Source organism: Primulina tabacum, chromosome 11 (assembly GCF_025594145.1).
Source record: "Primulina tabacum isolate GXHZ01 chromosome 11, ASM2559414v2, whole genome shotgun sequence".
Classification (NCBI taxonomy): Eukaryota; Viridiplantae; Streptophyta; class Magnoliopsida; order Lamiales; family Gesneriaceae; genus Primulina; species Primulina tabacum.
This window is the reverse complement of record NC_134560.1, coordinates 36,056,749-36,071,893: the sequence shown is the minus strand read 5'-3', so window position 1 is coordinate 36,071,893 and position 15,145 is coordinate 36,056,749. Positions and strand designations below refer to the sequence as shown.

Here is a 15,145-nt window from a genome sequence, read left to right as displayed (position 1 = left end):
ATGCAGTTGTTATCCGTTAATTTTGAGTTATGAAAACGAACTCACCAAAATTTTAGAATTAAAAAATGAGTAGGTCTCTTGTGAGACGGTCTCACAAATCTTTATCTGTGAGACGAGTTAATTATACCGATATTTACAATAAAAAGTAATACTCTTAGCATAAAAAGTAATATTTTTTCATGAATGACTCAAATAAGAGATCTGTCTCACAAAATACGACCCGTGAGGTCGTCTCACATAGGTTTTTGCCTTTAAATATAACATGAAATTGAATCAAATAAATTTACTATATATATATATATATATATATATATATATTTAAAGTCTACTTCTAATTATCCAATAAAATTTATAAAAATTCATAATATTTACGACTTGATAAACTTCACAAAAATTTTTAATAATATTTTGATTTTAATAAAAGATCGATTTGTTTGTTTTGATTGAACTTTTATACCAAAAATTGAAACCAAACAAAACTAACCAATATTTTTAAAAATTAAAACCGAAGTTTCGAACGAATTAAACTGAATTTTCAAATTAATTAGGTTGGATTAGTTATTTCTATTAAACTGATATTTTGCTCAGTTCGAATAAAAAATTTGGAGATTGATTATAGATTTAAAATATATACAAATATAATAAATTTTTATTTTTATTTTTATTTTTATTTGTTTTTTATTTTTTTTTGGGTTAAAAGACAATTTTGGGCATCAACGACTACTTTCCCAAGTTTGGACAGTTGAAAGGACCGAAAAACATGGAAGAAGAAAGTCAGTTCCCGGTGGCGGTCATAACCGAAGAACCCGACTCTTCAAAGCCTAAGCAGAGGATTGAGCATCAGCCAGAGCCGCCGCCGCCATCACGGCCACCGTCGACACACACCCCTTCCAGGAATCCATTTCAGTTCTGGTTCTATTTCACTCTTTTCACCTCCGTCATTACTCTAGTCTGCGTCCTTAACTCTTTTCTATCCTCTCAAGATCCCAAGACTTGGTTCCTCAATCTTCCCCCCGATCTTCGTCTCCACTATTCCAGTGGTCGCAGCATCAAGGTACAAACAGCCCCTAATCACCCCCAAGTTGAAGTCTTTTCCATTCAGCAGGAACCCACTAACTCGGACAGCCATGTTTTTAATGTACATGGCATAGGCTGCAGCTCTTTTGCTTTTCGTGAAGTTGTTAAGTTTTTAGGTCTTAGAAATGTCCACGCCATGGCTCTCGATCTTCCAGGCTCAGGGTTCTCGGATAAATCTTTTGTTGTGGTTGAGGAGAATGTGGGAGGGAATTGTTGGGAAAAAACCCATAAACCGCATAATCCATTATGATAAATCATCAAGAATTTGACTGAAATCTTAAGCGGAAGCGTACCTGAAGCCATAATCCTGAATTCTTTAAAACGTGTCTTGATCTTCCAGATCTACGCGCTCTTTTCTTGAGAGAATCCTTTAGTTTCTCTTCAGAACTATTTTCTTAACGGGGGAGAGAATAGTGAAAGTGACAACGCGAGATCTGGGGACCATGACCCATATTTATAGATAATGTTTATCAATATCTTCTGATATTTCTGTTTTAGCCCATCATAAAAACAGAAATTACACTTATGTCTCTACACATTAAAGGCCCACAGCCCATTAGATACATTAAAGCCCAATAACCCGAAACATTAATTGATCACTTTATTTTGGGCTTAACTTAATAGACAATCCATAATACATAATTATTCACATATAAGCCCATATAAATAAATTGATCCAACAATCTCCCACTTGGGCTATATGTGCAACTTTATAATTATGTTTGTGAAAATAACCTTATGAGCTCAAAATTGTTGTCATTCCGAAATGTATCTATAACCAATCCGGTCCATCAATCACATCAACATAGGATCAAAGCAGTCTTCGCTACACTCAAGGTAACTAGACCCATCAATGGTCACATATGCCAACACAACTGAATGACATGGATCGTGAAGTGGATGTGTAGCATGGAAATTTCATGCAATGTGACCGTAACATGCCTATTTCCAACTGATCCTCCCTTTAACTTTATTAAGATCAAACTTTAAATAATAATCAGAGTGTGACTTAACTTGAAATTTATTTCCGCAGAAAATAAATTTACATAACTGTAACTGAAAATGTCTACAATTGAAAAGCATTTAAAATAACAAACTCCCACTAAAACTGGATTTCCTCAATTGACATAACACCCATACTAGCAGTATGCTCATGAAACTGTTTGGGTGGTAGTCCCTTAGTAAGCGGATCCGCAACCATGGAGTTTGTACCGATATGCTCAATAGACAGCTTTCCACTCTGAATTCTTTCTTTAACAACCAGAAACTTGATGTCAATGTGTTTTGACTTCGTCGAGCTCCTGTTGTTATTGGAATACATAACTGCTGATATATTGTCACAATGTAATCTTAGTGGCCTTTCAATGCCATCAACAACGCGCAGTCCCGTGACAAAACTTTGCAGCCATATTCCATGATTGGATGCCTCATAACACGCTACAAACTCAGGTGCCATGGTGGAAGAGGCTATAAGTGACTGTTTAGCACTCTTCCAGGAAATGGCACCTCCAGCAAGGAGATAGATGTAGCCCGACGTAGATTTCATACTATCTTGGCATCCAGCAAAATCGGAGTCAGTATATCCAATGATCTCAAGCTGATCCAACCTCCGATATATGAGCATGTAATCTTTTGTTCTCTGTAGGTACCCTAAAACCCTTTTGACTGCTTTCCAATGTTCCACTCCTGGATTACTTAAATATCGTCCCAACATTCCTGTCACGTACGCAATATCTGGACGTGTATAAACCTGAGCATACATCAGACTCCCCACTGCAGATGCATAGGGAACCTTCTGCATTTCTTTTTCCTCAAAATCATTCTTTGGGCATTGTTTGAGACTAAATTTGTCTCCCTTAGCCACAGGGGTATCTGTTCGTTTACAATCTTGCATCCCGTATCGCTTGAGAACTTTCTCGATATAGCCTTTTTGAGATAATCCAAGAATACCCCGAGAACGATCCCGATGTATCTGAATACCCAGTACAAAAGATGCATCACCAAGATCCTTCATCTCAAAATTCTTTGCTAGAAATCTCTTGGTTTCATGCAACAACTCTATATCGTTGCTAGCGAGCAGAATGTCATCAACATATAAAACCAGAAAAATATGCTTACTCCCACTGAAGTTATGGTACACACAATCATCGACCAAATTCATCTCAAAACCAAACGAGATGATCACTTGATGAAATTTGAAATACCATCGTCGAGATGCTTGCTTGAGCCCATAGATGGATTTCTTTAATTTGCAAACCATATTATTTGTGTCTTTGGACACAAAATTTTCTGGCTGCACCATATAAATCGTTTCATCAATATCACCATTTAGAAACGCAGTCTTTACATCCATCTGATGAAGCTCAAGATCGAAATGCGCCACCAAAGCCATTATAATCCTTAAAGAGTCTTTCGAAGAAACCGGAGAGAAAGTCTCTTTATAATCAATGCCTTCTTTCTATGTAAAGCCTTTAGCGACAAGACGAGCCTTATATCTTTCTATATTGCCTTTCGAATCCCTCTTGGTTTTAAATATCCATTTGCAACCAATGGGCTTCGTACCTTTAGGCAATGGGACAAGATCCCATACGTCATTGTCCTTCATGGACTTTATCTCCTCATTCATGGCATCATTCCACTTTTGAGAGTTAGAACTTTCCATGGCTTGACGGAAGTTAATAGGATCATCCTCCATCAATCCAATGTCTGCCTCATGTTCTTGAAGAAATACAATGTAATCATCTGACACTGCATTTCTCCGCTCTCTAGTGGATCTCCTTAATGGCATAGGTTCTGGAGGTGCTTGAGTTTGTTCATCTGGAATGAGAGGATCTCTAATATTGTCTTCCTGTATTGTGTCTTGGTCAAAGTGGGGAATATGATCCTGACCAATGTCCAAGACACCTGTGGGAATATTTACATATTCCTCTTCAAAGACAATATCCCTTACTTTATCTCCCCCCGCAAACTCAACATCCTCAAAGAACCTGGCATTTCCTGACTCAAAAATCGACTTACTCGTGGGATCATAAAACTTGTACCCCCTGGATCTTTCAGAGTATCCAATAAAATAACAACTAACCGTCCTTGAGTCCAGTTTCTTTTCATTAGGCTTGTAAGGCCTTGCCTCAGCTGGACATCCACAAACGTGCAGATGCTTAAGACTGGGCTTTTTACCCGTCCAAAGCTCATAAGGGGTTTTGGTCGCTGCCTTAGTTGGAACTCTGTTAAGGATATATGCTGCGGTCTTTAGTGCTTCTCCCCAGAGTGATTCTGGTAAGGTAGAATAACTGATCATACTCCTCACCATGTCTTTAAGCGTTCTGTTTCGTCTTTCAGCAACACCATTCATAGTGGACGAACCCGGCATAGTGTACTGTGGGACGATACCTGCATTCCTCCAGGAATCTAGCAAAAGGTCCTGGACGTTGTTCACCTGAACCGTCATATCTACCATAGTATTCACCACCACGGTCAGATCTAACGCTTTTAATCTTTAAGCCAAGTTGATTTTCAACTTCAGCTTTATAGTTTTTGAACACATCCAATGACTGTGCCTTTTCATGAATGAGATAAATGAAGCCATATCTTGAAAAATCATTTGTAAACGTTATAAAATACTGTTGACCATTCCAAGAAGCCGAAGGGAATGGTCCACAAATATCAGTATGTATAAGTTCTAAGACGCCTGAACACCTGTTGGCTTCAAATCTCCTTTTGTTGGTTTGTTTTCCCTTTATACAATTAACACAATTATTAAAATCTGTGTAATCTAAAGGTTCGAGAATTTCGTCTGACACGAGTCTCCTTATTCTCTTTTCAGAGATATGACCCAATCTTTTGTGCCATAACGCAGCTGAATTCTCACTGGTTAATTTTCTTTTAGTGCCTCTACTTGTTTGCAGGGATTCATTAAATGAAGCAATAACATCCAAAGAATAGAGATTATCGTACCCTGATAAAGAACCAGAACCAACCAATTTTGAATCGAGAAACAAACTGAATATTCCATTTCCAAAAGAACAAGAATAACCAAATTTGTCCAATGCAGAAATGGAAATCAAATTCCGTCTAAAAGACGGCACAACAAATGTTTCATAAAGATCCAAATATATTCCAGTCTTTAACAATAATCTAAATTTTCCTATTGCCTCAACTTCAACTTTGTTGCCGTCACCAACATAGATGAATCTTTCAGCATCACTTGGTTTTCGGCAATCCAGCAACCCTGCATAGACACACTGATGTGAGTTGTTGCACCAGAATCTATCCACCACGTGTGTCTAGGCACTGAAGTTAAATTAACCTCAAAACAAACCATATTTAGAAGCATACCTTTCTTAGCACGCCAAGCGTGATAATTACTGCACTGCTTCTTCATATGCCCATCACTGCCACAGAAAAAACAACCAGAACTTTGAGAATCACTAGTATTCTTCTGTTGTTTCTTTGGAGGCTGTGTATCCGCAGCTTCCTTATACTTTCGTTTCTTTCCTTTATCCTTCGAGGTAGAGGCATAATGAGCACTTTCTGTCTTGTCTTGCTTCAACCTTTCCTCTTCCTGGACACAGTGCGAGATGAGCTCATTCAGACACCAAGTCTCTTTCTGACAGTTATAGCTCACCTTGAACTGGTTAAACTGAAGAGGAAGAGATATCAAAACCAGATGCACCAGCAAGTCCTCAGAGAGGTCAAGCTTCAGTGCTTTCAACCTTGAAGCAAGATGAGACATTTCCATAATGTACTCTCTGATGTTGCCCTTACCCCTGTACCTCATTGAAACGAGGCTTGCCAAAAGTGTACCAATTTCAGACTTTTCACTTTTAGCAAACCTCTTTTCGAGGTCTTGAAGGAAAGCCTTAGCCGTAGCAATGTCGCTAGACATTGTGCCCCTGAATGTTTCTGGAATGACCCTCTTCATGATCATCATACACATGCGATTCGATCTCTCCCACCTTTCAAACTCCCTCTTTTCATCAGAGGTACTCTTATCCGTAATGGTGGGATGAGAGTCAATCCTTATCGCAAGGTCTAAATCCATGACTCCGAGAACTATCAACAAATTCTCTTGCCACGATTTAAAATTCGAGCCATTTAACATAGGAATAGAATTTATGTTGGAGTGAATATTTGCAGGAGTCAAATCTGAACAGAGAACAAAAAACCAAATATACATGCTCAACCAAATATCCAAATAAAATAATCAATAAATTCAAATAATGTAAACCCCCATAAACAGATTATCGAGCACTCCATTAATGTTTCATCTTTGGACAAAAGATTAACTTGTAAGTGATATCCTGGCGCAGCAGTCAAACACTGATAGTAATTATCATGTCAAATAACAACCTTCCTTTGGGCCGATTTATTATTCACATGAAAACCGAACGACTATCACATGTTTACCACCACAATAGTATATGTGATTATATTAAATATTAATATTCCTTTGGGCCGATCAATATTCATATAAATCACATATACCCAAAATCCTTTTGTATTTCAAAATAAAATTAATTTCCATAAAAGAGGTCACTTTGACGACATTTTATTTCAATCAATCAATTTTAAAATACATATAACCTTATCATTATTTGAATTAATGAATATTTAACCTAAACCAAATAAGACTGAACCAAAAAAAAAAAAAAAAATTCGGAAATTCCGTACGACCCGACCCGAATCCGTACGGTTCGGGTCGACCCGGGTCCGTATGACCCGACCCGAATCCGTACCTTTTTTTTTCTTTTTTTTTAAAAAATTAATCCGAATTTTCGATTTTCCTCTAAAATATTTTGTTGAACAAAAACCGGAAGGAAAATCGAAATCTTATACCAAATCTTTAAATTTTACAACCAAATCTTTTTTACCAAAACTGAAACTTTAAAAGATTTGATTTTCAACCAAAATATTTTCCAGATCTGAAACCATATCAAAAAATTTTCAGATCTAAACCAAAATAATTTTCAGATCTGAAACCGTATCAAAAATTTTCAGATCTAAACCAAAATAATTTTCAGATCTGAAACCGTATCAAAATATTTTCAGATCTGAAAACATATCAATATATTTTCCAGATCTGAAGCCATATCAAAAAAATTTTAAACAAAATTATATTTTTTAGATCTGGATCCAAATAGTATCCAAAAACTTTAAACAAATCTCAATGATTCAAACATGAATGGCTCTGATACCACTTGTTGGGAAAAAACCCATAAACCGCAGAATCCATCATGATAAATCATCAAGAATTTGACTGAAATCTTAAGCGGAAGCGTACCTGAAGCCATAATCCTGAATTCTTTAAAACGTGTCTTGATCTTCCAGATCTACGCGCTCTTTCCTTGAGAGATTCCTTTAGTTTCTCTTCAGAACTATTTTCTTAATGGGGGAGAGAATAGTGAAAGTGACAACGCGAGATATGGGGACCATGACCCATATTTATAGATAATGTTTATCAATATCTTCTGATATTTCTGTTTTAGCCCATCATAAAAACAGAAATTACACTTATGTCTCTACACATTAAAGGCCCACAGCCCATTAGATACATTAAAGCCCAATAACCCGAAACATTAATTGATCACTTTATTTTGGGCTTAACTTAATAGACAATCCACAATACATAATTATTCACATATAAGCCCATATAAATAAATTGATCCAACAGGAATGGCTTTTTCGGTAGAATGTGGGAGGTTTATGCGGAGATAAAGGAGAAGGGCCTGTTTTAGGGATTTGATCAGCTTGAACAAGGGTATGTGAACTTTGAGGGCAATGAGATTCGTGTTTCAAAGAAAGAGAGAATTAAGTCTATTGGATTCGGTGGTGAAATAATGGGTAGGGTGCTAGACCAGGTGGTGGATTCGATTGGATTGTCCCCTTTGGACCTGGTCTTGCATGATTCTGCATTGGGATGAGTGCCAATTGGATTGCTGTAAATCGAGGATTAGTTAGAAGTGTTGTGGTCCTTGATGGTGTCCCAAGTCGAACAACATGGCCACTTTGGACTTTGGAAACGCCTGTGGTGAGGCAAGTAGTGTTGGGTTTTAGGTTCGTGTTTGAGAGAGTTGTTGCAACTTGCTGTATAAAGTCGGTTGGCACACCAGAGGTTGAGGCACATAGGATTCTATTGAAGGGGATAGATGGGGGAAGAGCAGTAGTTGGTATGGGGCAGAAGCTGAGTTTTAGCTTTGATTTGTCTGAAAGAAGCAGCCTAGATGGAATTAAAGGTACGCCCATCCGAGTGATTTGGTCTCGTGGGCGGTCTGACTCGTGGACGACTGAGGGACACCATATTGCTGATGCCATTCCTCGGGCTACACTTGTCACACATTCTGGAGGACGATGGAGCCAGGTGAGAGTCCGGTGTACATGCTTTAATTTATTTCACAGCATAAAATGTCTCGATGGTTTTTTTCCTTGTGAATCTATAAGGTATAGCATTGACAAGTTTGTTATCTCACTATATCATGATATGAAATATCTTCAAATAAAAAGCATTGGAAGAAAAAAGCAAAACAGAACAGATTTCGTGATATATTTCACGTGCATCTGGCTGGTGACATTAGGAATGTACACTTGTGAACATATACTGTGTTGTGTTAGTCATGGCTCTGCCTCAGGCCTAGGCCGCGTAAGTGTTACTGCACGATGAATTCTTGTAGCAACTACTTTGTGTTTGTTTTCACTATACGAAAATAATTAACCCTAGTTGCTTGAGGAGCCCATTAAAACCACTTATAAACTATTTTAAATTTTCATTTTGACCTGTTGGATTTCGGTTTTCTCGTGCCCCAAACGCAGCGGAAGTTTAAAATTTTTATTTTATTTTGACAATCAAAATATGTTTTTGTTTGGTCACTTGTATGGTTTTATCGTAAACATTCATAGGGCGTTAGAATTTTATACCTTTGGTGAATTGAATCACTTGGCTCCAACTAATCCGGTATAGACGGATCTAGCTCTTGATGAATCCCTATGAACGATCTTCAAAATCCTTTCTTTATTCTTCTAATCAGGTCCACGACTAGAAGGTTTGATCCTCTTCCAAATTGCACTAGAAAATTTGGAAGAAGTTTTAACGTTGGAGATCAAAGTTTGAGAGACGGCTCAAACTTTTTCCCAATGAGGAGTGGCCGAATTTTTAGAGTTGGAGGAGAAGGAATTTTCGAAAATTCCAAGGTGTGGAGGCTAGGGTTATGGCTTGATTACACCTATTTATAATGAAGCCATGACCTAACATTCATAATTAACATTAATGAGCTTTATTATTTAATTAATTAATCAAGGTCCATTAAAATTTTAATTATTTAGTATGTTGGACTTGTACTCCTACAAGCCCATTAAGCACTACTACTCAATATCTTTAATTTAATGTTTAATAAACTCAACTTTTGAGCTTAATAAATTAAATTAATTATAAATTCAACATTTGAATTTATTATTTAAATTATAAATTCAACTACTTGAATTTCATCACCTCCAAAATTTAATATTTAATAAACTTAACTTTTGAGTTTAATACATTAAATTATCAGATTTTATAAATTCAACTCCTTGAATTTATTCTCCCAAAATTTAATTATCATAAATTCAACTCCTTGAATTTACTATGTCATAATATAAATTCAACTTCTTGAATTTATTCTTTCAACGGAAACAAACGATCCAGTGCTTGTGTGACCCTCAATGGTTCAGGGATACAGCTAGCCGTGAGTTCACAACTCCTTGGGATTCAGGACATAATCATTTATTCGGGCTTACCCTTATTTGTCACATTCTATGTATCAACGATTGATCATAAGAATGTCAGAAATCATATTTCTGATTAAACCCATCGAACCATGGTAAGAGCGTCTAGTAGCATCGTCCCATGATTCCCTAGGTATCACTGATAGTGCCTGCAAGAACCAGTCGATTATGATTAGCGTATAGTACGGTCCCTTCATCTCATATATCCCGATCGAATTTGCAACCATTGGTTCACCGAGGGTTGCATATTAATTCGATAACTGTGTGATAACTATAAATAGTGGCATCGCATGTACGGTTGGAGAACTCCTTCTCTAACGTACATCCATACTCTGGCCAGAGATTCCACGCACTATAATTTCATCAGATCACATAAGATATCCACACCCGCAGGTGAACGGTGAATCCCCGACTACAATGCACTGGCTCCTATATGTGTCGCAACTATATCCAACCTCGCCACCTGATGACTCTCATGGAGCCGGTAAACGAGTCAAAGTACAATTCTACCATATAGAGCCTCAGTGTTGTCCCGGGTCGTAAGGACTAATGATGTACAATCATAACCACGGACTTATCCTCTCGATGAATGATAACCACTTGGAAAGTCCGAGGGAGAGTTGTTCGGTATAATCATCATATGACTACCCATCTGCATGTTTGGACATCTCTATGTCCTTACCATAAAACGCAGTACAGAACTTCACAGATGCTAGTCTCGAGCTCAAGAGACCTTTATCCATGTTTTAGGCGGCTGAATCGACTAGGAACAAATTTAGATCATACAGTGTTTACAAACGAGTTTCAACATCGAACTATGATTCATTTGTATTAAAGTATAATCAAGGGCTTTATCTATGTTTGATAACATGGGTATACAGATAAAGAAATAACAAACCATGAAATAATGAATTATATTAAAATAAAGATTGTTAATTACAACTGAGTCAATAAAATCCCTAGCCAACAGTTGGCTTGCAGGACATCTACTCTAACATGACCAACTTGGGAGCATCACGATGTTCTTTCTTTTTACATGACTTGAAATTTTGATGAAATCAGCATGTATTCCACCACCAAAATTGTCAATCTCTTGAAAGGCAACATTGGTGATGTTTTCACATGTTCTATCACTTTATTTTAATCCCTGAGTAGTGCGCTAATTAGACTTGATAACAACAATTAAAAACCGAAAACCCAATTGCTCTGACCACTGCCTTGACTGTCCAAACCGTCCAACCTAAGACTTTCCCTGTAGAATGAGGTGTCCAAGATGAAAACAAGGACGTGAGCGACAATCACCCGATATGAGAATGTACGAGTTTACAAACTGATATGACGTATGTGAAATGCAATATGCTCGAATATCAAGGATCAATTCAAAAATCACATGCTCACTCTAGAGGCGTCTGAGTGTGTAGTCTCTGATATGCTCTGGGCATATTTTGGCTCTCCCACTCATCTTCAAGATGTGGATCTCCAATGTCCAGGGTCATCAGAGTCCGCGGGTCCCGTCAAACACTGGAGTTCTCTATACCTAACCGTCCACAAATAAAGAACAGGGGTAAGCGGCTCCAACAAACGAAGTGTATCATAAAAGATATCAGGTCCAACGTGATATGTCATGCATAATATATCAAAACAGTAAAACGTGTATCATGCAACAGATAAATATGCAACATACAAGTGTGTATACTACGCTTGGATATCTCAGTCAATACATCACGTACCTCACTAAAACAGTCCGACAGAAAGTTTACTCGTCTTTACCTAGACAATACCAGCATACTGAAATCACTATCAAGCAAGATCCAAAATCACTACACATGTTTCGAAGTCCTTCCTAACGATCCTTAAATTACTATTTAAGATTTAGGATTATACCAGCATCTGTTGTCAGCCCGCTAATGACGTCTCGATCTGCGTGTTCCAGTTTACCGATCCCTCCTCGAATCGACACTAGCTCCGAAGCTTCCCGAAACTAAACTACCCTAGAAAATGGCTAGAAAACCTAAATTATATGGCTAGAATTCGAAAGAGAGAAACCGAGGGAAAACGTTGTATGAAACAAATGAAATCTGCTTCTATTTATAGGCTGCATCTGGACTGGTTCAGAATATCCGAACTCAATCTTATCAGCCTATGTCTTATGATCTCATTCATCTAGTTGGATTTCTCGTGATAATGTAATCTGAAGTAGAGTGGTTCATTTTAAATTCGGTGGATCCCAACATATTGATGCTCAATTAATCAATTTCTTAATAATACATAACTGACAACTCTTTAATCATGTCTTGATTAGTAGTACTTCATTCAAATAAAGATTCGAGTCATTACACCCTGACTTATAAAATCTAGTGGAATTGGCATGTATTACTCACCAAAATAGTCAGCATCGTTAAAAACATCATCATGAGCTTGTGCATGTATGCCAAAGCCTTTGGACAGCTCAAGGAAAAAAACATCTTTGTATTGTTTGTTGACTTCCATTTCCATAGTAATTCTTGCAAAATTCATGCTAAATGGTTGAAGAAATCTCACTTTCATGCAAAATGATGCTTCACCAACATTTATGCGACACTGATTTCAAATGTTACTTTGTGTTAGGATGTGCTGAAAAGGATCAACTTACTATAAGACTATGATATTTTTTATTTGTATATCAACACAGAAATAGCAGATGAAAATGGTTTTAAAATAGTGTTTGGTGCAGCTTTGTTGCTATGACCTATCTTTTCAGGGGATTGTAGCATAAAATCTTGTTGATTGATCGATCCCTAACACATGTTCGTTTGGCTGGTATCTTGTTAAGTCAAAAAAGCCATTACTTAATGGAATCTAGCCTAAGATTAGGAACTTGTTTACTAGCTAGAAGACCTTCAGTCTTTTTGCTTTACAAATGCTTGTCTCTTGAACATGGAAGATGATTACTTCTCCTTCCTCAATTGTTTCATTCTGGGTGCCACCTCATCTTTGCTCTCCAACTGATTGGTACGCACCGATCTTAAATGCTTTAGCATCTATACTAAGCTACACCTTCATCTCCCCTGGATCATAATTCTTCACCAGGGTGAGCCTTGGATTTATATGCTTTAATCTTTTATAGGATGGTTTAGTGTCTTACTGGATGGAGGCTTGGTAACTGAAAACACTAATGCAATATTTGTGGTCATGAACTGGAAATTAAGTATCAAATCTTCAAGATTGAGTAGAGTGGTTGATGAACAAATTTTGACTGCGTTTGCTGCTGTAGTGGCTGTTAATTGTGGGTTCTCTTATTTAAGCCCAGCCAACAGGAGCCGGAAAATTTGGACTGTATTCAAGCTTATCCTGCTTAATTTCAGAGTGAGGAAGGGGCCATTGCTGATGTTTTCTTTTTGACATACTTGCTGATGTAGGAACAATACGCCGAAGAGGTAAGCTGAAAATATTTTCGAATTCATTTCTTCTCTACCAATACCGAGTAAACTACACATGGAAGAGCCCATACTGGAACACATACACGTGCAAAAGACAGTTGATGAAGCTGCAAGCAGTGATCACCACCATATTCACGACCAAGACCACGACCACGGTGGATATATGGATAATGCATATGTTCTTCATCATGGATGGATTACAGTTACAGACCGGACCATTGCGTCTCCTCCTTTAGAAAGAACAAATTGGTCGTTATTTGTTTGATTTTTGTTGCGTTTTTTGGAAGATTTGCCCGTCTTATTTATACATGCTTTTCTGGTATTTTTTAGCATCGTCTAAATAATACATTGTTCCTCTTAAATTTTCAGTTCAATTTTTTCAACCTAAATTTCAAAATTTATATCTATTATTTTGAACACACAAAGCATACACAAATTAATCAATCAAATAATTACAAAAACTACTGCACTTCAAGATTGCATACTTTTATTACCTTAATTATTATAAATATATTTGAAACCTAGGAAATTAATACATCGGAGAAAGTAAAATGGAAGAAGCCCGGCGTTCGGCTAAATCTAGAAGTCGCCCATATCACCCATGGCGTCGCTGTATCCATCGGCATATGCCCCTGCGTCCCCAATATCCGACACCATTTCTCCGACGAGCAATCCTCCCAGCAATCCAGCACCTAATCCCATCCCCACTCCCCCCATTCCCCCCATACCCATCTTATTCTTCTTTGGGTTCTGTCCCGGGGGATACGCAGCGTATCCTGCAGGGTACCCGTACCCCTGCGGCGGAGCTTGATAGCCATACGCACCCTGCGGCGGAGCTTGGTAGCCATACCCACCCTGCGGCGGGTACCCAGGATAGCCGGCCGTAGGAGGGTACTGCGGAGGATACCCCATTCCCGGATAAGGCTGCGGCGGGTAGCTGGGCCCAGCACCCGGCGGCGCTGGATACGCCATCATGGGCTCCTCCGTGTGTTTCTTTGCCTCCGTTTGCTGCGTGAATTTCTCCCCGAAACTGTAGGAGATCTTCAGCGATCCTTTGGGTTTCCCGGACGAAGTGCGCACCTGGTACTCAACAACCTTGTCTCCGGATGGATTGTTCTTGTACAGATCATCGAGTGGGATCGTGACAGAGCCAACCTCTTTATCGCTGCCGATTGTGCTCTCCGCCTTGATCTGAAAGAGGAGAGAAAGGCCCGGCTTCGTGAGGTACGGCTCGTCGACGATGATCTCCATGCGGTGATTCCATTTGGGGTGGGTTCCGCAATCCTTGTCCACAAACGTCTTCTTCTTGGATTGGGAGTACCCTTCGATTGACACCACGGCGTAAAGGTCCATCTTGGAGAACATATTCACATCCTTCAATCCCTCAGCCGATATCACGGTGATGTTCAATGGCCGATACTCCATTTCGAGGCGGAGATATGATTTGTGTGATATTGATCGAAGTGGGTAATTGATGAAATCCACAAAAGGGTGATTTGATTTTGTTGGAATACGAGAGGTCGAGAAAATTGTAGCAGTTCTTGATTTGCGGTTGCAGTGGATGAAAACGATAATCTCGTGGTGTGTGTGTGTATATATATATAGACGTAGACAAGGTTCGATCAGCCGACTCACGGAAGAAACAAGGAAACAGGCGATTAATAGCTATAGAATATTCTAAAGATTTGATTTTTAGTTTTGAAAAAGAAAAAAAGGATAGAAATAATGAATGATTCTCCGTGTGCAAAACGAGTGGATCCCAAAGATCAGGATGGAGTATTTTACAATTTGTTTAATTTTGATTTTTAGGTCATGATTAGTATATTGGAACGAAATAAAGTAGATATTGAATCAATGTTCGAAGAGCAGGTCTTTTCTAAGACGATATCACGAAT

The 15,145-nt window shown here is 38.2% G+C and overlaps 1 protein-coding gene and 1 pseudogene across 1 annotated transcript; one reads left to right on the top strand and one right to left on the bottom strand.

The window, feature by feature from the left end:
• Positions 1-760: 760 nt before the first annotated feature.
• Positions 761-14,057, top strand: LOC142519794 (protein AUXIN RESPONSE 4-like; annotated as a pseudogene).
• Positions 13,716-14,900, bottom strand: LOC142518054 (protein SRC2 homolog). Its single transcript, XM_075620667.1, has one exon. It carries the CDS (start codon positions 14,673-14,675, stop codon positions 13,830-13,832), a length of 846 nt encoding a protein of 281 aa, XP_075476782.1. The 5' UTR covers positions 14,676-14,900; the 3' UTR covers positions 13,716-13,829.
• Positions 14,901-15,145: the final 245 nt, after the last annotated feature.